Source organism: Palaemon carinicauda, chromosome 42, assembly GCF_036898095.1.
Source record: "Palaemon carinicauda isolate YSFRI2023 chromosome 42, ASM3689809v2, whole genome shotgun sequence".
In the NCBI taxonomy this organism is placed as follows: domain Eukaryota; kingdom Metazoa; phylum Arthropoda; class Malacostraca; order Decapoda; family Palaemonidae; genus Palaemon; species Palaemon carinicauda.
The window spans coordinates 1,974,353-1,998,129 of record NC_090766.1 but is presented as its reverse complement, the minus strand read 5'-3'; the positions used below and the strand labels follow the sequence as shown (position 1 = coordinate 1,998,129).

Below are 23,777 nucleotides of genomic sequence, written 5' to 3'. Positions count from 1 at the left end.
GTACAGTATATATGTGTATGCATATAAACATGTATATATATGGATGGATATATTATATATATATATATATATATATATATATATATATATATATATATATATATATATATATATATAGCGTCTCTAAAGAAGAATTACTAATAATGACACATGGGAAAGTGAAAAGGATTTCAAGCATGGGAAAAAATAACTCAAAAGCTTAAAAAGTCGAGAAATAAATTCAGCATCTTAAAGGTATTGGTAAATACATCTTCGAAAATACCCAGAGTTCATTATGGAGAAAATCTGTTATTAAAATTTTTTTCTAAGATTTTTAATATTGCAAATCCTGCTGACACCAATTAGCCCTTTTCCTGGCCACTTAAGATAATTTAGCAATAATTTAGCACAGGTGCTTCTAGATACACAAAACCAGTCACATATTTGATGCTGCTATAGACTAGTGTGGCACTTTTCTTTTGCATTTCAAACTACTGAAGAAAATTTAATTTGAAGCTTCTGGTTCTAGAGGGAAGTTGAAAGACAAATGAGGAATTTTGTTTGGATTAACCTATCATGGCGCTTAAATTTTGAGTTAGAAAGGTCACAACCCTTAAAACTCTTAAGGTTTAAGTCATTAAGGTTTAGTATAATTTATTTCATGATTAGATTTTATTTTTATAGTATCGGAGGAAATTATTACAAATATTGTCTCAATCGAGGGAGAGAGAGAGAGAGAGAGAGAGAGAGAGAGAGAGAGAGGGAGAGAGAGAGAGAGAGATGAAGGTTACTGGTTCATTTCCATCTGTCTGGAATTAGGTTGGGTTTTAGGGGGGTGGGGGGGCTAAGGCCTATTCCCCACGTCAGGAGGACGGGGGGGGGGGAGTGAGTGAGTGAGAGGGAGAGGCAGGACACAGGCTTGCTATATATACTCCACTTTGAGCTTGACTAAGCATTCGATTCGAACGATCCTCTTCATAAACATGATTTCGGTAAGGAAGTCAACTAGAAACCTTTTGTGTGTATGCATACATACACGCGCGCACACACACACACATATACATATATATGTATATATATATATATATATATATATATATATATATATATATATATATATATATATATATGTATATATATATAATGCTGTATTTATGTATTTTTGCAACATTTATAATTAGAAAGTAATGATATATCTGATTATTTCGAAGCTAATTATGTAAACTATTTTCCATCCTTATTACCCAAGACTCTGCTTGTGTGCTTGTCCTTGGGAGCAGTGAATGCCTTCCCCCAAGGGTATGGTGCCCCTCCCCCTCCTCCTTCATACGGGTCAGGCCCTGTGGTTCCTATTCTGGTTGACAACCGCGAGGGACCTGACGCTTCTGGAGTGTACAGCTTCAACTTCGAAACCGGAGATGGCATCATTCGTAATGAGCAGGGCGCCCCTCAGGGACCTGAAGGGGCAGTAGCTTCTCAGGGAGGCTGGAGGTAAAAGTCTATTAATGATTCCTTTTACCAACTGACCTGCCAACCAATATACTTTGCCAATATTTCCTCAAAAACTGTTTTTAAATTCAATCGTCTTCAAAACTCCCATTTCCTTTCGCAGCTTCACCTTCCCCGATGGCAGTCCAGGTGTCTTCAACTTTGTAGCCGATGCCAACGGCTACCGCGTCGAGTCCGACCTCCTGCCAACCCCCCACCCCCTTCCAGCCCACGCCATTGCCCAAATCGAATTTGCTGCCCAACAGGCCGCTGCAGGAGCCAACCGTCTTCAGTACAGCGCTCCTCCTGCACCGCCCAGTGAAGGATATAGCTTCTAAACTATTCAGCTTAATTTTAAAGTCGTAGCTGGTAGGATGACCCTCGTAGTATGAATATCCTACAGGAAATTTGTATTACTTTAGTGCTGGCGTGTTCGTTCTTATGCAAAAATATTCTTTGTGTGAGGACACTTTGGCTGGAGGAAATTAGTTTCTCCGAAAGCAACGAAGAACCCTTTTTGTAAATGACCTGTTTCTCTGAAGTTTCTTTTTATTTATGTACTGTTGATATTATTATTAATTTTTCAAATAAAGAATAAACTTTATAGACCATTTTTTCTTCCAAACCTTTACGGGATGTCACTGTATACACTTAAAAAATATCGTAATTTTAATCAGAAATTTTCCATAAAGATATGCCGTATTTCAGTAAAATACAGGTGACCGTAATTTTTACCCTACTTTGTTACTATCTTTTACGGGTTAGTGCCCGTAATATCATTCCTTCACGTCAGAATGTTCTTTTTTAAAAGGTAAATACCTGGCAACATTTATTCCAGGATTTTTACCTTGTATTGAAGACTTCACTGAGGCCATTTATGAGTATTGGGATTTTATTCCTTGATTTGAGTCATAATCAATTTGTCTTTATCAAAGACGAAACTCAACTTAGCTGGTGAAGTAAGACTTTATGTCTGTGGACAATATTTTACAACTGAATAGAAATTTATTCATCATAAACTCCAGTTTTCCCACCTCTTGAGATAATAATCATATCCTCCTACGCCTATTGACACAAAGGGCCTCGGTTAGATTTCGCCAGTCGTCTCTATCTTGAGGTTTTAATTCAATACTTCTCCATTCGTCACCTCCCATTTAACGCTTCTTAGTCCCTAGCCATGTAGGCCTGGGTCTTCCAACTCTTCTAGTGCCTTGTGGATCCCAGCTGAACGATTGGTGAACTAATCTCTATTGGGGAGTGAGAAGAGCAGGCTCCTATTTTTCAATATTAAACTTACCCGATAATCATGTAGCTGTCAACTCCGTTGCCCGACAGAATTCTATGGAGGGATACGCCAGCTATCACAATACTAGAAGGGGGTGTACTTACCAGCGCCACCTGTGGCCAGGTACTCAATCATTTGTTGTTTGCACCTCCTCAATTATTCCTCTGTCGTGCTTCCGGCTAGACGTTCTGGGATACGCTCATGGTCTTCGAGTTTATTCATGGATATTTGGTGAAGTATTCTCTTAGATTAACGGCTGTCGCATACTGGAATCCTTTTTATATTAGCTAGTTAGCTTTTATATAAACTCTGATTAACGGTTAATGAATTTTTGCTTGTTTTTTGGATCACCCTTTGACTTACTCTTTGAAACAAGATGTCTGACGTTTCACAAGCTCCCTCCCATAGACGATGTAGGTCTTGCAATAGGCGTATTCCGAAGGTCTCGGTAGATCCTCACACCGCTTGTTCTGACTGTAGGGACAGGCCCTGTCTTTTAGAAAATCGGTGTGAGGAGTGCGCCGGACTTTCGGAATTGGATTTTGTACGTCTTTTAAAATATTCATCCAAGTTAGAGAGAACTAGAGCTAGGAGAAGTTCTTCTCACTCTTCTATGTTTTCCTCACCTCATGATCCCCTACCTTTTCCTACCCCTGTAGTGGCTACCCCCGAACCTACTGTGTGCCCTCCGCCTGATATGTCAACTGTTTTGCGTGCTATTCAGGCTTTAGGAGATAAAGTAGAATCAGTGGTAAGTGACCATAAGTCTCTGATGGCCGAGGTTAAAGAACTGAAGGTCAAGAGTGCAGTGGGTGGAAATAGTGCCAGTGCTGTGACGAGTGCTAGTGTCTGTGCAGTGCCAAGTGCTAGTGGTGCCAGTGTGGTGCGTGAGGATTTTTCTGTGCGAGCCAGTCGTCCTCCCAGTCCGGGACCTCTTGCAAGCTCCCATGCCCAGGGGAGAAGCAATGTCGAAGGGCTTAAGGGTTCGACAGGCCTTGTTAGGCGCACAGAATTATCCTCGGTGGTTGCGGGCGTGTCTTCCTTAGACCGTCACTCCCACCTGCAGACGATTGAGCCCGTCTTCTCGTCCGCTGATCTTCATGCAGGGAAGAAACGTTGGTCTCAGGTCTCGAGACCGCTGAAACGTAGAGTTCAGTCAGCGAGTGCTCAGCCAGGTTGCAGTCATTGGCTCAGCTCCGACTCGCCTCTGTCATCGATCGACAGTACTCCGCCCAAGAGGAGTAAGGTTCTGCCTATACAGACCCCGACTGTGACTTTACCTCAGTCTTTTATCGCTTCTGCCGACCCCAAGTGGACCCTGCTTCAGTCCATGCAAGTTCAGCTTTCGGACTTAATGCGTGAATGTCGGGCTGAGAGTGTTGCACCTCCTGCACTCCCTCCACCTGTTCTCGCTGCACCTGTGCTCTCCCAGCCTGCACCTGCTCCGCCTGTGCTCTCCCAGCCTGCACCTGCTCCGCCTGCACTCCCTCCACCTGTTCTCGCTGCACCTGTGCTCGCCCAGCCTGCACCTGCTCCGCCTGTGCTCGCCCAGCCTGCACCTGCTCCGCCTGGTCGCAGCACCATCTGCCAGGCGTACGATATTGAACCACTTTCGGAGTTTGCTGTTCACAGTGTTGTTCAGCCTCAGCCTTCTTTAAGGCAATCTCTGCTTAGGGATCAGGAGAGTTACACTCTTCCTCCTCCTCCCCTTGTTGCTCCACCAGTGGTGCAACTCTCGGTTGGGGTACAACAACCTCTCCCCTCCGTGAGTCTGTCTGCTGCACCAGCGCTGCACCGAGTTCAACCCTCATCTAGGCAAGCTCATCTACACCATGCACTTGCGCCTCAGGAGCCTCAGCTTGCTAGAACTTTACCTTGTTCTGCGCAGCCTCAACCTTCTCATGCTCCACTCATCTCTCAGGAACAGGAACGGACTACTCCGCCTCCGTCCTCCGCTCAGCTGGTGCAATCCTTGGGTGCAACTCTTGCTAGGAGTCAACCTCCTTCACCCTTGCACCTGCCTTCTGCTCCGACTGTTGTTCAACCTTTGCAGTCTGAACCTCAGGTTCTCCCTCAAGTTGAGGAAACCTCTGTTGTTGTTCCTTCCCGTTCTGACTCTGCGGTTCAGCATTCTGGTCCTTTTGCTTCGCTTCCTTCTGCTGATGAAGTGTCGGATGATGAGGAGGCACATCTTGATCCCTCATCAGACGTGGAGGAGTCTAAGCTTTCTCCATTGTCTGTTGATTTTAGAAAGGTCTTGGCTCTACTCAGGGAGCTTTACCCTGACCACTTCATCTCTGCTGTTCCCCGCTCTCCTCCATCTGAGTTTTCGCTAGGCGTGCAACAAGCTAAGTCGAGCTATACTAAGCTTGTCCTAGCTAGATCCTCCAAGAGGGCCTTAAGGACCTTAGGGGAGTGGCTTCAGTCTAAACAACACCTGGGCAAGACTTCCTTCATGTTCCCTCCAACGAAGCTCGCATCGAAAGGTTGCGTTTGGTATGCCACAGGGGAAGCACCAGGCTTGGGAGTTCCTGCCTCTGCCCAGGCTGACTTCTCAAGTCTGGTGGACTCGCCTAGGAGGACTGCGATGAGACGCTCGAAGGTTTGTTGGACCTTCTCAGACCTGGATCATCTTCTGAAAGGGTTGTTCAGAGCGTTCGAAATGTTCAATTTTCTCGACTGGTGCCTGGGAGCCCTCAGCAAGAAAACATCTTCTGCGGACAAAGACTCTGCCATGTTGATTATGTCCTGCATGGATAAGGCTATCAGGGATGGATCGGGTGAGCTAGCGTCGTTATTTGTATCAGGGGTGTTGAAGAAAAGAGAACAACTGTGTTCCTTCCTCTCAGCCAGCATTACACCGTGCCAGCGGTCACAGCTCCTTTTTGCTCCACTCTCAAAGTTCCTCTTTCCCGAGGAGCTAGTTAAGGACTTGTCGGCTGCCCTGATACAGAAGGACACGCACGATCTTGTAGCTTCATCGGCTCGTAAGTCTAAGGTTACCACCTCTGTCCCCAAGACTTATCGCTCTCCAGTGGCTGATACCCCGGCCACTAGGTTCATACCGCCCTTTCGTGGTAGAGCCCCCAGCCGAGGAAGCTCCCGTCCAGTCTCTCACAGGGGCAAGTCTAAGAAAGGACCCAGGACATCAAAGGGAAAGCACTGACTCTCAGATTCTCCAGACAACAGTAGGTGCCAGGCTCAAGATCTTCTGGCAAGCCTGGGAGAAGAGAGGTGCAGACGCACAGTCTGTCAGTTGGCTGAGGTACGGTTACAGGATTCCATTCTGCCTCAAACCGCCTCTGACCACATCGCCCATCAACCTCTCTCCCAACTACAAAGAAGAGGACAAGAGGCTAGCATTGCAACAGGAGGTGTCGCTACTTGTGCAGAAGAAGGCAGTGGTTATAGTCCGGGATCATCAATCCCCGGGCTTCTACAACCGTCTCTTTCTTGTGGCCAAAAAGACAGGAGGTTGGAGACCGGTGCTGGACGTCAGCTCTCTCAACGAGTATGTCACCAAGCAGACGTTCACTATGGAGACGACCAAGTCGGTCTTAGCAGCGGTCAGACAGGAGGACTGGATGGTCTCGTTGGACTTGAAGGATGCATACTTTCACGTTCCCATTCATCCAGACTCCCAACCTTTCCTGAGATTCGTTTTCGGAAAGGTTGTCTATCAGTTCCAAGCCCTGTGTTTTGGCCTAAGCACAGCTCCTATGGTCTTTACTCATCTGATGAGGAATGTAGCGAAATTCCTGCACTTATCGAACATCAGAGCCTCCCTCTACCTAGACGACTGGCTGTTGAGAGCCTCCACGAGTCGTCGTTGTCTGGAGAACCTCTCTTGGACTTTAGATCTAATCAGAGACCTAGGTCTATTAGTCAATTTAGAGAAATCTCAACTCATTCCCTCCCAATCCATTGTGTACCTGGGAATGGAGATTCAGAGTCGGGATTTTCGGGCTTTTCCATCGGCCCCCAGGATAAACCAAGCCCTACAGTGCATCATGAGCATGCTGAAGAGGAGCAATTGCTCAGTGAGACAGTGGATGAGTCTCACAGGGACCCTCTCATCACTGGCCCTGTTTGTCGAGCTGGGGAGACTCCACCTCCGCCCTCTTCAATTCCATCTTGCAGCTCATTGGGACAAGGGCTCGACTCTAGAAGCAGTCTCTATCCCTATCAACCAAGAGATGAAGACCACTCTCCGGTGGTGGAAGCACAATCTTCTTCTCAAGGAGGGTCTATCATTGGCCATCCAGACCCCCCATCTTCATCTCTTCTCGGATGCATCGGACTCGGGCTGGGGTGCGACCTTGGACGGACGGGAATGCTCAGGAGTGTGGAACAAGGAACAAGGATTACCCCACATCAATTGCAAGGAACTGTTAGCAGTCCATCTTGCCCTGTTGAACTTCAAGTCCCTCCTGCTAGGCAAAGTGGTGGAGGTCAATTCAGACAACACCACAGCCTTGGCTTACATCTCCAAGCAAGGAGGGACCCATTCGAGGAGCCTTTACGAGATCGCAAGGGACCTCCTCATTTGGTCAAGAGGTCTAAACCTCACTCTGGTCACGAGGTTCATCCAGGGCGATATGAATGTTTCAGCGGATCGCCTCAGCAGAAGGTATCAGGTCATTCCCACGGAATGGACCCTCCACAAGAGTGTGTGCAACAGACTTTGGACGTTGTGGGGTCAACCTACCATAGACCTGTTTGCCACCTCCATCACCAAGAGACTTCCGCTTTATTGTTCCCCTGTTCCAGACCCTGCAGCGGTTCATGTAGATGCTTTTCTTCTGAACTGGTCCCATCTCGACCTGTACGCATTCCCTCCGTTCAAGATTATAAACAAAGTTCTGCAGAAATTCGTCTCGCACGAAGGGACACGGCTGACGCTGGTTGCTCCCCTTTGGCCTGCAAGAGAATGGTACACAGAGGTACGTCAATGGCTAGTCGACTTCCCCAGGACTCTACCTCTAAGAGTGGACCTTCTACGTCAACCACACGTAGACAGGTTGCACCCAAACCTCCACGCTCTTCGACTGACTGCCTTCAGACTGTCGAAAGATTCGCTAGAGCTAGAGGCTTTTCGAAGGAGGCAGCCAGTGCGATTGCCAGAGCTAGAAGAATTTCCACTCGTAGAGTCTACCAGTCTAAGTGGGAGGTCTTCCGAAGCTGGTGTAGAGCCAATTCAATATCCTCTACCAATACCTCTGTGATCCAAATAGCTGACTTCCTTCTTCATCTTAGGAATGAGAGATCCCTTTCAACATCTACGATTAAAGGGTATAGGAGCATGTTGGCCTCAGTCCTCCGCCATAGGGGTTTGGACCTGTCTTCCAACAAGGACCTTCAAGACATTCTCAAGTCTTTTGAGACGTCTAAAGAACGTCGTCTTTCCACTCCAGGCTGGAATCTGGACGTAGTCTTAAGGTTCCTTATGACATCTAGGTTCGAACCTCTCCAGTCAGCTTCCTTCAAGGATCTTACCCTCAAGACTGCTTTTCTCGTTTGCCTTGCAACAGCTAAGAGAGTCAGTGAGGTTCATGCCTTCAGCAAGAACATTGGTTTCACAACCGAATCAGCTACATGTTCTTTTCAGCTTGGATTCCTAGCAAAGAACGAGCTTCCTTCACGTCCTTGGCCTAGATCGTTCGAAATACCTAGCCTCTCCAACATGGTAGGTAACGAACTAGAGAGAGTTCTTTGCCCTGTCAGAGCTCTCAAATATTATCTGAAGAGGTCTAAACCTATTCGAGGACAGTCAGAAGCCTTATGGTGTGCCATCAAGAAACCCTCGAGACCCATGTCCAAGAATGGGCTTTCGTACTATATAAGGCTTCTGATCAGAGAAGCACATTCTCACTTAAAGGAGGAAGACCTTGCATTGCTGAAGGTAAGGACCCACGAAGTAAGAGCTGTAGCTACTTCGTTGGCCTTTAATAAAAACCGTTCTCTGCAGAGCATTATGGATGCAACCTATTGGAGGAGCAAGTCAGTGTTTGCATCATTTTATCTGAAAGATGTCCAGTCTCTTTACGAGAACTGCTACACCCTGGGACCATTCGTAGCAGCGAGTGCAGTAGTAGGTGAGGGCTCAGCCACTACATTCCCATAATCCCATAACCTTTTTAACCTTTCTCTTGAATACTTTTGTTGTTGTTTTATGGTGTTTACGGTAGGCTAAGAAGCCTTCCGCATCCTTGGATTTGGCGGGTGGTCTATTCATTCTTGAGAAGCGCCTGGGTTAAAGGTTTGGTAGAGGTCCTTTAGTAGGGTTGCAACCCCTTGTACTTTGGCACCTTTGGGTTGATTCAGCCTCCAAGAGGAACGCTGCGCTCAGTAAGGAAGACGAACTTTAAATAAAAGGCAGAGTAACGGTTCTATTCGACTTCCTTACCAGGTACTTATTATTTCATTGTTATTTGAGATAACTGTTATATGAAATTTGGGGATACTTAGCTATCCTTTAATCATGTACACTGGTTTTCACCCACCTCCCTGGGTGTGAATCAGCTACATGATTATCGGGTAAGTTTAATATTGAAAAATGTTATTTTTATTAATAAAATAAATTTTTGAATATACTTACCCGATAATCATGATTTAATCGACCCTCCCTTTCCTCCCCAGAGAGAACCAGTGGACCGAGGAATAATTGAGGAGGTGTAAACAACAAATGATTGAGTACCTGGCCACAGGTGGCGCTGGTAAGTACACCCCCTTCTAGTATTGTGATAGCTGGCGTATCCCTCCATAGAATTCTGTCGGGCAACGGAGTTGACAGCTACATGATTATCGGGTAAGTATATTCAAAAATTTATTTTATTAATAAAAATAACATATTAATAGGAGTTGAAAATGAAGTTTGTTGTCCCAATCGTTTTTTATGTTGGTGGAAGAGGATGCCTTTAATAGAAGGCGTTGGAGAGGCCACATCAGGCAACCGACCCCTTAATGTATAGATAACGTTGGGACTAATAAAAAAGAATTTGCCTCATGAAATATTAAATGTTTCTTATATATGCCTAGTCTCCAAAATCCTGATACTTCTTCAGAAGACTGATTTTCTGAACAAGGTTTCTATGCATTTTATATCGTCCTCTGAAGAAGTATCACGAAACTAGTCAGGTGTTAATTTTATATTTCCTATTTTCATTTCCCCTGTGGTTCTTTTGCGTCTGAGCATCACGTCTCCCTGTGATTATATGCAGATATATGTGCGTATATATATATATATATATATATATATATATATATATATTATATATATAAAAACATATATATACATACACACACATATACAGTATATATACATATATATGCATATATACACACACATATATATATATATATATATATATATATATATATATATATATATATACATATATACACACATATATTATACAGTATAAATGTTATACTATATATATATATATATATATATATATATATATATATATATATATATATATATATATATATATTATATATACATAAACATGAGAATGTCTTCTCTCTTTTACGGATTTAATGCTAATCTCCAGAAATTAGTGTCTGTATAATATATCCAAAGACACAGACTTCCTTCTTTCTCAAGACGCTTTCTGGAAAACCTTCCGGTTCGTGGATACAAGCACAGCATTTTGGCTCCTGTAAACTTGTATTTTTAATTATATTTTTGGTAGTGGTGGCATATTTACTTAAGGTCCAAAACCATTATAATTCTGTTAAAAGTCGTTCCACTTCTGTGTTTATAGTGTTGAAAAACATTTGATTGCAGAAAATGTTTCATAAAATGTGAGTTATTAAGTTGAATCATATTCAGTGTAACTCGTTAGAAAGAGTTGAGCTGTAAGGGATCTAGATTTTACTGTTGATTTTTGGGGGAATTACTGGGATTAAATTTTGTTGAAATACTAGCGTTAAATTTTGGGGAAATTCGTGGATTAAATTTTTGGTGGCATATTGGGAATAAATTTTGGGGAAATACTGTGATAAAAGTTTTGGGTACGGTGGATGCTCTATCCAGGACAACCCCGATAGAGTCAGAATGGTCCCTAGACGCAGACTCATTCTCCTTCATCTCCCGACAAGTCCCGGAACTGCAGATCGACCTCTTCGCAACGAGCGACAACAAACAACTTCCTCGCTACGTGGCCCCATACGAGGACCCTTGAGCGGAAGCGGTAGACGCCATGTCCCTGGATTGGAACAGGTGGACCAAGATTTACCTGTTCCCTCCACCCAACCTTCTGCTGAAAGTCCTCACCAAGCTGAGATCCTTCCAAGGTACAGCGGCCCTAGTGGCAACCTAGTGGCCCCGGAGCAACTGGTTCCCATTAATCCTGGAGTTACAACCCAAGCTAATTCCCCTGCCGGACCCAGTTCTAACCCAGCAAGTTCAGAAGTCGACTGTCTTCGCTTCATCAAAGAAAACTGAGACCTTCATCTCATAATTTTCTCTCCCTAGCCGTCAAGAAGAGGTTTGGGATCTCGAAGAAATGCTTAGACTTTTTAGAGGAATACAAAACAAAATCTACCAGAAGGCAATATGAGTCATCCTGGAAGAAGTGGGTGTCCTTTGTCAAGGCTAAAAATCCTACGGAAATTTCAATGGATTTTTGTTTGTCCTCCTTCATTCACCTTCATGGACATGGCTTGGCAGCCAACACGATTTCCACCTGCAAATCGGCCTTGACAAGACCATTTCTCTTTGCCTTCCAGATAGACCTGACCAATGACATCTTTAACAAGCTGACAAAGGCATGTGCTAGACTCAGACCTGCACCCTCACCGAGACCCATTTCCTGGTCTCTTGACAAGGTGCTCCACTTTGCCTCAAGTTTGGACAATGAAACTTGCCCTCTGAAAGATTTGACTCTTAAAGATATTTTCCTATTTGCTGTCGCCTCGGGAGCCCGAGTCAGTGAAATTGTGGCATTATCAAGAGAAGAGGGCCAGATCCAGTTCGCAGAAACAGGCGAGCTTAGCCTCTTTCCTGACCCAACGTTTCTCGCCAAGAACGAGCTACCCACTAAAAGGTGGGGCCCCTGGAGAATCAGCCCTCTGAAGGAAGATGTCTCTCTGTGTCCAGTGGAGAGTCTAAAGGTCTATCTTCGAAGAACTTCAGACTTTGGCGGAGGACAGCTCTTTAAAGGGGAAACATCGGGGTCCGACTTGTCACCCAAACAACTAAGGGCGAAGATCACCTACTTTATTCGCAGAGAGGATCCTGACACTACACCCGCAGGTCATGATCCCAGAAAAGTCGCCTTTTCTCTGAACTTCTTCCAGTCAATGGACTTCGAAAGTCTTTGCTCTTTCACAGGCTGGAAGTCTTCAAGAGGGTTTTTCAAACACTGAGCCCAAAAAACAGATTTTGAGCGAAGCGAAAAATCTATTTTTGGGTGAGAAAGCCATGTCGTCCTGATGGACCCACCCTTGTTCTCTATTCAGGCCTTAACAGGCCACTCCCAATCTTTATTGTATCATGGAGGCTGGCCTAGACGCTCGAAGGAATGAGGAAGGCGCGCAACGGTGACGTCAACCAAGATGGCGGCAGTTATGACGTTACCGAGTACCGTAACAGTAACGGAGGAGGAGAACTTAGTAACGGCTCCTCCCATATCTTGCCACACTTCCCCCTCGAAGGGCAAACGCTATGTGGGGTGGAGATAGCTATGTGGCGTGTCAAGCATACGTCCCCTGTTATTATACGATATCCTGAAGGGAAACCTTCTGGGTACTCGCGCCAGAAGTTAGAATTCTGTGAAACCTTTAGTTTAATTCTCTAGGAATATATACTGTAGTTGAATATACCCTAAGGAAGCTACTGAAGGAACCTTCCATCAGAACGACATGGCTATCTCACCCAAAAAAAAGAATTTTTGCTTCGCTCAAAATCCGTTATATATATATATATATATATATATATATATATATATATATATATTTATATATATATATATATATATATATATATATACATGTATATATATGGATGGATCTATTATATATATATATATATATATATGTATATATATATATATACATATATATATATATATATATATATATATATATATATACATATATATATATATATATATATATATATATATATATATATATATATATATACGTATATATACATATATATGTATATATATACATATATACATTATATATATATATACATATATATATATATATATATATATATATATATATACAGTATATATATATATATATATATATAAATATATATATACAGTATATATATATATATATATATATATATATATATATATATATCGTCTCTAAAGAAGAATTACTGATAATGACGCACTGGAAAGTAAAAAAGATTTCAATTATGCGAAAAAATAACTTTTGCTGAAAGGTTTGGTTCAAGTTTAAAAAGTCGAGTAATAAATTGGCAAATACATCTTCGAAAATACCCAGAGTTCGTTATGGGGGAAATCTTTCAGTAGAGAAATTTTTAAGATTTTTAATTTTCCAAACCCTGCTGACATTAGGTATCCTTTTCCTGACCACTATAGATAATTTAGCACAGTTGCTTCTGGATACACAAAGCCTGTCACATATTTGAAGCTGATATAGACTAGATTGACACTTGTCTTTTGCATTTCAAACTACTGAAGCAAATTTAATTTGAAGCTTCTGGTTCTAGAGGGAAGTTGAAAGACAAATGAGGAACTTTTTTGGATTAACTCATCATAACCTCCTGGCTAGCACAGTGTTAACGTGTACGCCAAGCATTTGCATGGCAGCAGATTGATCCCCGCCCTGGACAGTGAGTTTAAGCGGTTTACTGGGGAGGCCACTGCTGTGGTATTGCACCACAGTGGGGGGTTGGGCTTTCCCGGGTGACGTTCTGGTGAGCATCTATTCTGATGGAACTGGAACTGAAACCAGACACCTTTAACCTTTAAATTTTAGGGTTAGAAAAGGTCACAACCCTTAAAACCCTTAAGGTTTAAGTCATTAAGGTTTAGTATGATTTATTTCATGAGTAGATTTTATTTTTATAGTATCGGAGGAAATTATTACAAAAATTGTCTCAATCGATGGAGAGAGAGAGAGAGAGAGAGAGAGAGAGAGAGAGAGAGAGAGAGAGAGAGAGAGAGAGATATGAAGGTTACTGGTTCATTTCCATCTGTTAGGAATTAGGTTGGGTTTTAGGGGGGGGCTTTGGCCTATTACTCCCGTCAGGAGGACGGGGGGAGTGGGGGGGGGAGAGTGAGTGAGAGGGAGAGGCAGGACTCAGGCTTGCTATATATACTCCACTTAGAGCTTGACTAAGCATTCGATTCGAACGATCCTCTTCATAAACATGATTTCGGTAAGGAAGTCAACTAGAAACTTTTAGTTTCATATATATATATATATATATATATATATATATATATATATATGATGCTGTATTTATATAGTTTTGCAACATTTATAAGTAGAAAGTAATGATATTTCTGCGATTATTTCGAAGCTAATTGTGTAAACAATACTTTCCCTCTATATTACCCAAGACTCTGCTTGTGTGCTTGTCCTTGGGAGCAGTGAATGCTGTCCCCCAAGGGTATGGTGCCCCTCCCCCTCCTCCTTCATACGGCTCAGGCCCAGTGGTTCCTATCCTGGTTGACAATCGTGAGGGACCTGACGCCTCTGGAGTGTACAGCTTCAACTTCGAAACCGGAAATGGCATCAGTCGTCAGGAGCAGGGCGCCCCTCAGGGACCTGAAGGGGCAGTAGCTTCTCAGGGAGGCTGGAGGTAAAAGTCTATTAATAATTCCTTTTACCAACTGACCTGCAACCAATATACTTTGCCAATATTTCCTCAAAAACTTTTTAAATTCAGTTGTCTTCAAAACTCCCATTCCCTTTCGCAGCTTCACCTTCCCCGATGGCAGTCCAGGTGTCTTCAACTTCGTAGCCGATGCCAACGGCTACCGCGTCGAGTCCGACCTCCTGCCAACCCCCCACCCCCTTCCAGCCCACGCCATTGCCCAAATCGAATTTGCTGCCCAACAGGCCGCTGCAGGAGCGAACCGTCCCCAGTACAGCGCTCCTCCTGCCCCACCCAGTGAAGGATATAGCTTCTAAACTATTCAGCTTAATTTTAGAGTCGTAGCTGGTAGGATGACCCTCGTAGTATGAATATCCTACAGGAAATTTGTATTACTAGTAATGGCGTCTTCGTTCTTATGCAAAAATATTCTTTGTGTGAGAACACCTTGGCTGGAGGAAATTAGTTTCTCCGAAAGCAACGAAGAACCCTTTCTGTAAATGACCTGTTTCTCTCAAGATTCTTATTTATATTCACTGTTGATATTTTTGTTCATTTTTCGAATAAAGAATAAACATAATCAATGACATTCCTTTCCAAACTTTTTACGGGCTGTCACGGTATATTAAAGACTTCACTGAGCTAATTGATGGGTATTTCATAAAGTTATTAATTCTGGTGAATTTGTATTAAATTATGTGAATCATAATGAAATTATTTTCATTGAAGGAGAAAAAAAAACTCTGAATGAAATAAGACGATATTTTAAAAGTTTAAAGGCTGCTCATGAATGGCAGAGGCAATGGATAGTGACATTTCCCAAGCAAACAGGAAAATGCCCTAAAGACTGCCTATATACATATATGCGTCCATGCCCCCTTTCCACTCAAGCTAGGACCAAGGAGGGCCAGGCAATGGCTGCTGATGACTCAACAAGTAGACATACTGTATAGTGTCCCCCAAACCCCCATCCTTAGCTCACAAGGATGGGGAGGTTGCAGACACTGAACAAAATTTGCTTGGTCGCTACTCGAACCCCAGTCTTGCTCTGACCAGTCAGGGACGTTAATAAATAGGCCACCACAACCCTAAATATTGTGGACAATATTTAGAACAATAGGCTGAATAGGAATTCATTCATTATAAACTCCAGTTTAATCACCTCTTGAGAAATTAATAAGAATTGAAGATGAAGTTTAGTGTCCCAATGTTTGTTTTTATGTTGGTGGAAGAGGATGCCTTGGATAGAAGGCGTTGGAGAGGGCGCATCAGGCAACCGACCCCTTAATATAGGGAGAACGTTGAGACAGATGAAAAAGAATTTTCATCTTTTAATAAGAAATGCTTATTATGATGAGAACAAATTAACAATAAATCATTCTATAAACATTAACAACGTCAAAACAGATATGTCATATATGAACTATAAAAAGACTTATGTCAGCCTGTTCAACATAAAAACATTTGTTGCAACTTTGAACTTTTGAAGTTCTACTGATTCAACTCCCCGATTAGAAAGATGATTCCACAACTTGGTCACAGCTGAAATAAAACTTCTAGAATACTGTTTAGTATTGAGCCTTGTGACGGCCGAGAGAAGTTTGTGAACTCAAAGTCAGTATGAGAGAAACTGAGTTAATTTGTTATAGAACACTCTCCTTTATATACAAAACCCCAAGGCAACAGGAATTTTCATGTTCACAAGACAGACAATGTTACAGAGGCGATACGCAGACATGTTTATTCTGGTTCTTTTTAGTGCGAGGGAAGAGCGAAGATACAAGCATAATATATACAAAATGAATTATGTACGATCGTGTGACACACGGTTGGTACATGGTTCCCCCCCTAAAAAGGACATACTGTACATGTTAAATAGGGCGCCTTGATCTAGAGAGGCGAACTGTTGGCGGGTCATCTGGCAGAAGATAAGCAGGTTTTAGACAATCAATGGAGACCCAGTCTTCTTTGCCACGAATGTTTAGTAGGAATGCTTTCGGACTGCGGCGGATCACAAGGAAAGGGCCCGTGTAAGGGGGCGTTAGCGCTGGCTTGCTAGTGTCGTTACACAGGAAGACGTGCGTTGCAGAGTGCAAGTCAGTTGGTATGTGATGCTTCGCTGGGGGCTTGTAAGTCTGGCGGCATGGAGTAAATTTTCCCACGACATGACTTATGCGCTGGAGATCGTCGGAGGAGGTTGTAGAAGGAAAAAATTTGGCAGGGACGACCAACGGGTCGCCATACACCATTTCAGCTACCGAGACGTCGAGAGCGTCTTTAGGAGTGGTCCTTAGTCCCAGGAGGACCCAGGGAAGCTGAGTAAACCAGTTGGAATCCTTGTAGCGGGACATCAAAGCTGCTTTGAGGGTGCGATGAAAACGTTCAACCATTCCATTGGCAGCGGGGTTGTAGGCCGTTGTCTGATGTAGGGTGATGCCCAGGAGATCCGCTAATGATGTCCACAATTGAGAGGTGAAAGTGGTTCCCCTGTCAGAAGTAATATGCTCAGGTATACCAAATCTTGCAATCCATCCAGAGAGTAAGGCAGATGTACATGAGGCGGACATTGCAGTTTCCATGGGAATGGCTTCAGGCCAACGAGTGGAGCGGTCGATGACGGTAAACAGGTAACGATGTCCTTGTGATGTGAGTAGGGGGCCTACAACGTCAACGTGAAGGTGTGCGAAACGACGCTGAGGTTGAGGAAAGGTGCCCACTCCGGAATACGTGTGTCGATGTACTTTGGAAGTTTGGCAAGAAGTACAGGCGCGGACCCAATCCTTAGCATCCTTAGAAATGCTGTGCCAAATGAACTTTGTCATCAGCAGCTGTGCAGTAGAACGGCACGAGGGATGTGAAAGGCCGTGAATGAAATCAAACATCTGCCGGTGCATGGGTGCAGGAATCCAAGGTCGCGGTCTACCAGTACTGACGTCACAGAGGAGGGTGGTGTTGGAGTCTTCGAGGGGGAAGTCTTCCCAATAGAGGGACGTGCAGGATGTGCTACATGCTTGATACTCTGGATCCTGTCGTTGGGCTTCAGCCAGGGCGATGTAATCCAATCCTAGTTGAACGGCAGCCAACGTGTTTCTTGACAGGGCATCGGCAACGGGATTCATTTTCCCAGGGACGTACTGAAGGGAGCAATTGTATTCAGCCACGGCGGAGAGATGTCGGCGTTGCCGGGCGGACCAGGCATCAGACTGTCGAGTAAAGGCGTGCACCAGAGGCATGTGGTCTGTGCGAATGACGAAGGGCGTACCTTCTAAGAAATGGCGAAAGTGACGGACAGCCAAGTGCACCGCCAGCAATTCTCGATCGAAGGTAGAATAACCCGATTCTGCCTTGGACAGTTTTCTGCTGAAGAAGGCTAATGGGCTGGGCGAGCTGTTGACCACCTGCTCGAGTACTGCACCAATAGCACGTCGCTGGCATCGGTGGAGAGAAGGAGAGGGGCATGTGGGATAGGAAAAGTGAGAGCCGCAGCAGTTGATAGGGCCTTCCTTGCATTGCAGAAGGCTGCTTCTTGAAGGGACCCCACTTCAGGTCCTTTGGCTTGCCCTTGAGGGAGGCGTAGAGGGGAGCAAGAGTGGCGGCAATGGCTGGCAGAAAACGGTGATAATAGTTGATCATGCAAACGCCTCTCCGCTGGCGAACGGTGAAAGTTTCAATGGGGCAGTCGCAGCGCCAACTTCTGTAGAGTCCGTCATAGAACCAACGATGGAGGGGGGTGGGGGTGGAAGGCGGTGGGAGCGAGTCGACTTCCTGGGTCACCAATGTGACAGGCGAGAGAAGGTTGTAAACTCAAAGGCAGTATGAGAGAAACTGAGGTTGTGAACTCAAAGGCAGTATGAGAGAAACTGAGTTAATTTATTATAGAACACTCTCCTTCATATACAAAAGCCCGAGACAACAGGAATTTTCATGTTCACAAGACAGACAATGTTACAGAGGCGATACGCAGACATGTTTATTCTGGTTCTTTTTAGTGCGAGATAAAAGCGAAGATACAAGCATAATATATACAAAATGAATTATGTACGATCGTTTGACACACGGTTGGTACAGCCTCATGATGGAGGTGGCCTGGCTATTAGAATTAACTGCATACCAAGTATTACGAACAGGATGGAATTGTCCAGGAAGATCTGAATGTAAAGGATGGTCAGAAATTGTTTAAAGAAATGAAATTGTTTTTGTGATATATAAAGATTGCTCAACAGAGCTAGAGCTAGAGTGGCCACAACAGGTGGCAATGTGGTCAAATAAGCCTTCAAACTGACCAATCCTGCCAATTTGGAGAAGCTACTCAGACCGTCAATCATATTCTCTGATCATGCCCACTATCTTATAATTTGGATAACTCTGACTTAGTGTTAGTGAAAAAACGCTTCAATGGTTGACCTTTTGGCATAATAAGGTGTTTATTATTGTTATAAGCTAAGCAACAACCCTAGTTGGAAAAGCAAGATGCTAGAAGCTCAAGGTCTCCAAAGGGGAAAAATAGCCCTCTGAGGAAAGGAAACAATGAAATGAATAAAGAGAAGTAATGAACAATCAAAATAAAATATCTCAAGAACAGTAACATTAAATTATATCTTTCATATATAAACTATAAATCCTTAAAAAACAAGAAGAAAAGAAATAAGGTAGAATAGTGTGCCCGAGTGTACCCTTAAGCAAGAGAGCTCTACCCCAAGACAGTGGAAGGCTGGAGAACAATGGATCATTATTCACTGGCATTCAATTTTGCATTGTGACTGATCCCTTTTGACACAAGTGCTGATTTTTTTTATACAACTGTAGTAAATGTATCCATTCATAATTATTATATTCAAACCAAGCAATTATGAAATATTTAGGTAAGACAAACGATTCAACCTTGTGATATTTCAATCTAAGTATATTGATTAATAGTAATATTGAAATATAAGATAACCATTTTTAAGTATATTTCTTAGAGCGTATCTCGTTTATTGATTGATTGATTGATTGATGAAGAGTTATCTGGCATCCTGACTTGTAAGGTCCTTGACGCCGAATCCTCCTTTATTGAATCAAGTAAGACAAAAATTTTATTCTCATTGCATTCCCTTGTGTGTCTGGATTGGTTTATACATCTCGTAAAAATGAGAAAAATGAGTGGAGGATATTCAGAATTGATGGTTTGGGCATGTACAGAGAATGGAAGAGGACAGATGGCCAAGGATAGTCATGCATGGACGAGTGGCCGGAAATAGCCCAAGAGGACGACCAAGAGGTTCATGGGTGAAAACCTTCAAGAAAGCAAATAGAGGTGAGACATTTCAGCAGCTGGCACAAATGACATTGGATAAAAATCTCTGAAGAGAATGGAAACATCAGATGCATGACCCAACCCGGAGAATTCCCTCTCTCCCGATGATTTTGAAAATACCCAGAGATCCTTTTAAAGAAAAAAAAAAGAAAAAAAAACTGAAAATAACTTAGAATTTTGAATTTTGAAAATCCTGCTGACATCACGTAGCGACTTTTAAATAATTTAACACATTTTGAAGCTGATATAGACTATATTGGCTCTTGTCTTTGGCATTTCAAACTACTGAGGATAAATTAGTATGAAGCTGAACAATATCTTCGGCTTGAGGGTAGACTCGTTGTTTATTTTGAAGTTTTTGTAGTGTATATATAAAAGATCCAATTTAATGTTGCTACTGTTCTTAAGATATTTTATTTTGATTATTCATTACTTTTCTTGTAGCTTATTTCCTTATTTCCTTTCCTCACTGGGCTTTTTTCCCTGTTGTAGCACTTGGGCTTATAGCCTCTTGCTTTTCCAACTGGGGTTATAGCTTGGCTAGTAATAATAATAATAATAATAATAATAATAATAATAATAATAATAATAATAATAATAGATGGTTCTCGAGTGAAACTCTCACTGGAGTTGAAAGACAAATGATAGATTTTGTTTGGATTAACTTAACTTGGGGGTTAGATTGAAGGGCCAGAAAAGGTCACAAACCTTAAAAGAGAAAGAGAGAGAGAGAGAGAGAGAGAGAGAGAGAGAGAGAGAGAGATGAAGGTTACTGGTTCATTTCCATTTGTCAGGAATTAGGTTGGGTTTTAGGGGGGGAGGGGGTAAGGCCTATTCCCCACGTCAGGAGGACCGGGGGGGGGTCAGAGTGAGTGAGTGAGAGGGAGAGGCAGGATACAGGCTTGCTATATATACTCCACTTTGAGCTTGACTAAGCATTCGATTCGAACGTTCCTCTTCATAAACATGATTTCGGTAAGGAAGTCAACTAGAAAAATTTAGCTTTATGTGTGTATGCATACATACACGTGCACACACACACACATATATATATATATATATATATATACATATATATATATATATATATATATATATATATATATATATATATATGATGCTGTATTTATATAGTTTTGCAACATTTATAATTATAAAGTAATGATATATCTGCGATTATTTCGAAGCTAATTATGTAAACAATATTTTCCCTCCTTATTACCCAAGACTCTGCTTGTGTGCTTGTCCTTGGGAGCAGTGAATGCCTTCCCCCAAGGGTATGGTGCCCCTCCTCCTCCTTCATATGGCTCAGGCCCTGTGGTTCCTATCCTGGTTGACAATCGCGAGGGACCTGACGCCTCTGGAGTCTACAGCTTCAACTTCGAAACCGGAGATGGCATCAGTCGTAATGAGCAGGGCGCCCCTCAGGGACCTGAAGGAGCAGTAGCTTCTCAGGGAGGCTGGAGGTAAAAGTCTATTTAATAATTCCTTTTACCAACTGACCTGCAGCAAATATACTTTGCCAATATTTCCTCAAAAACTGTTTTTAAATTCATTCGTCTTCAAAACTCCCATTCCCTTTCGCAGCTTCACCTTCCCCGATGGCAGTCCAGGTGTCTTCAACTTCGTAGCCGATGCCAACGGCTACCGCGTCGAGTCCGACCTCCTGCCAACCCCCCACCCCCTTCCAGCCCACGCCATCGCCCAAATCGAATTTGCTGCCCAACAGGCCGCTGCAGAAGGAAGCCGTCCTCAGTACAGCGCTCCTCCTGCCCCGCCCAGTCAAGGATATAGCTTCTAAACTATTCAGCTTAATTTTAGAGTCGTAGCTGGTAGGATGACCCTCGTAGTATGAATATCCTACAGGAATTTTGTATTACTTAAGTGCTGGCGTCTTCGTTCTTATGCAAAAATATTCTTCGTGTGAGGACACCTTGGCTGGAGGAAATTAATTTCTTCGAAAGCAACGAAGAACCCTTTTTGTAAATGACCTGTTTCCCTGAAGTTTCTTTTTATTTATGTACTGTTGATATTATTATTAATTTTTCGAATAAAGAATAAACATTATAGACCACTTTTTCTTCCAAACCTTTACGGGATATCACGGTTAAAAAAATCGTAATTTTAATCAGAAATTTTCTGTAAGAATATGCTCTTTTCAGCCGTATTCCAGTAAAATACATGCGACCGTAATTTTTACCTTACTTTGTTATTATCTTTTACGGGTTAGTGCCCGTAATATCATTCCTTTACGTCAATATGTCCTTTTTTAAAAGGTAAATGCTTGGCAACATTTATTCCAGGATTTTTAACGTGTATTGAAGACTTCACTGAGGTCATTTATGAGTATTGGGATTTTATTCCTCGATTTGAGTCATAATCAATTTGTCTTTATTAAAGATGAAGCGCAACTTAGCTGTTGAAGTAAGACTTTATATCTGTGGACAATATTTTAGAACAAAGGTTGAATAGAAATATATTCATCATAATATCCAGTTTTCCCACCTCTTGACATATTACCCATCTCCTACTCCAATTGATGGAAAAGGCCTCGGTTAGATTTCTCCAGTCGTCTCTATCTTGAACTTTTAATTCAATACTTCTCCATTCATCATCTCCCACTTCGCGCTTCATAGTCCCCAACAATGTAGGCCTGGGTCTTCCAACTCTTCTAGTGCCTTGTGGAGCCCAGCTGAACGATTGGTGAACTAATCTCTCTTACAGAGTGAGAAAAGCGTGCTCCTTTTTTATAGGAGTTGAAAGTTGAGTTTGGCATTCATAGGCATGTGTGTCCTACGGCATTCATAGGCGTGTGTGTCCTACGGCATTCACATATGCTTCGGTTGAAGTTGAATAGGTGTCCTCTTCGTCAGGAGTGGAGGCATTGATGAGATTTTGAAGGTCATGAAGTGGCTGTCCATAAGGGCGTCGGCTTTGGTCATCAAGTCCTATATGGGTAAACTATCGACATCGGGTATGGCAGCGCGTACAGGTTCGGATGAACGGCTTACCCAAAGGGCACGGAGTAGGTTCACCTCACGAGGAGAGCCATCCGCGGTAGGTTGCAGGTGAGTGATACTGGTCATTTCCCTAAGGGCGAGCGAAGCCCTTTGGTCCCCAAACGGTTGTTGAGAGAGCTGAGAAAGCCTTGCTATTGGGCGGCTGGTGACGGCGAGTACTGTTGCAGAAGATATGTTTGTAGGGCGTTATAGTAACGGTGAGAGGGGGGGGGGAGGTGGATGGAGCGAGTCACTCTGGAGCCACCAATGTAACGGGCTGTGAGAAGGTTGTGACTCAAAGGCAGGATGAAAGCAACTGAGTAACTTTATTACAGAACACTCGCTTTTATATACATAAACTCCAGACAGAAAGGGTACAAAAGACATAACAGGCAATTTCATGTTCAACCGACACCGCACCGGTTAACAGTTAACGGTGAGAAAAACAGACATGTTATTTCAGGTTCTTGTCAATGCGAGCATAATATATACACAAAATGAAATGCCGTTACTATGTACGATCGTGTGACACACGGTTGGTACATTGCTCCCCCCTAAAAGTGACATACTGTACATGTTAAATAGGGCGCCCTAAATCTGGAGTGGTAGTAGAGAAAACAGCGGCCAAATAGCGGCAGTGAGTGGCTGTAGAAGTCATTGGTTGCAGTGCGAGCGAATGGTGGATGATGGGTGGCATTGTTGCCGCTCCTGCTCGTCACGGGGTAAGGGTGTGTTCTACGGCATTGATAGGCGTGTGTGTCCTACGGCATTGATAGGCGTGTCCTACGGCATTCATAGGCGTGTGTGTCCTACGGCATTCATAGGCGTGTGTGTCCTACGGCATTCATAGGTGTGTGTGTCCTACGGCATTCACATCAGCTTCGGTTGAAGTTGAATAGGTGTCCTCTTCGTCAG

At 43.2% G+C, this 23,777-nt stretch overlaps 3 protein-coding genes across 3 annotated transcripts; all 3 read left to right on the top strand.

Annotated features, from left to right (window-relative positions):
- Window positions 1–948: 948 nt before the first annotated feature.
- On the top strand, window positions 949–2,046 carry LOC137632912 (cuticle protein AM1199-like). The gene is made up of 3 exons (XM_068365013.1): window positions 949–971; window positions 1,229–1,470; window positions 1,592–2,046. The coding sequence occupies exons 1-3, from the start codon at window positions 963–965 to the stop codon at window positions 1,803–1,805; spliced, it is 465 nt and encodes a 154-aa protein (XP_068221114.1). The 5' UTR covers window positions 949–962; the 3' UTR covers window positions 1,806–2,046.
- A 12,057-nt stretch (window positions 2,047–14,103) lies between these two features.
- On the top strand, window positions 14,104–15,075 carry LOC137633272 (cuticle protein AM1199-like). Its single transcript, XM_068365482.1, has 3 exons — window positions 14,104–14,126; window positions 14,311–14,552; window positions 14,671–15,075. Exons 1-3 carry the CDS (start codon window positions 14,118–14,120, stop codon window positions 14,882–14,884), a joined length of 465 nt encoding a protein of 154 aa, XP_068221583.1. The 5' UTR covers window positions 14,104–14,117; the 3' UTR covers window positions 14,885–15,075.
- Window positions 15,076–20,816: 5,741 nt separating this feature from the next.
- On the top strand, window positions 20,817–21,866 carry LOC137632913 (cuticle protein AM1199-like). The gene is made up of 3 exons (XM_068365014.1): window positions 20,817–20,838; window positions 21,091–21,329; window positions 21,451–21,866. The coding sequence occupies exons 1-3, from the start codon at window positions 20,830–20,832 to the stop codon at window positions 21,662–21,664; spliced, it is 462 nt and encodes a 153-aa protein (XP_068221115.1). The 5' UTR covers window positions 20,817–20,829; the 3' UTR covers window positions 21,665–21,866.
- Window positions 21,867–23,777: the final 1,911 nt, after the last annotated feature.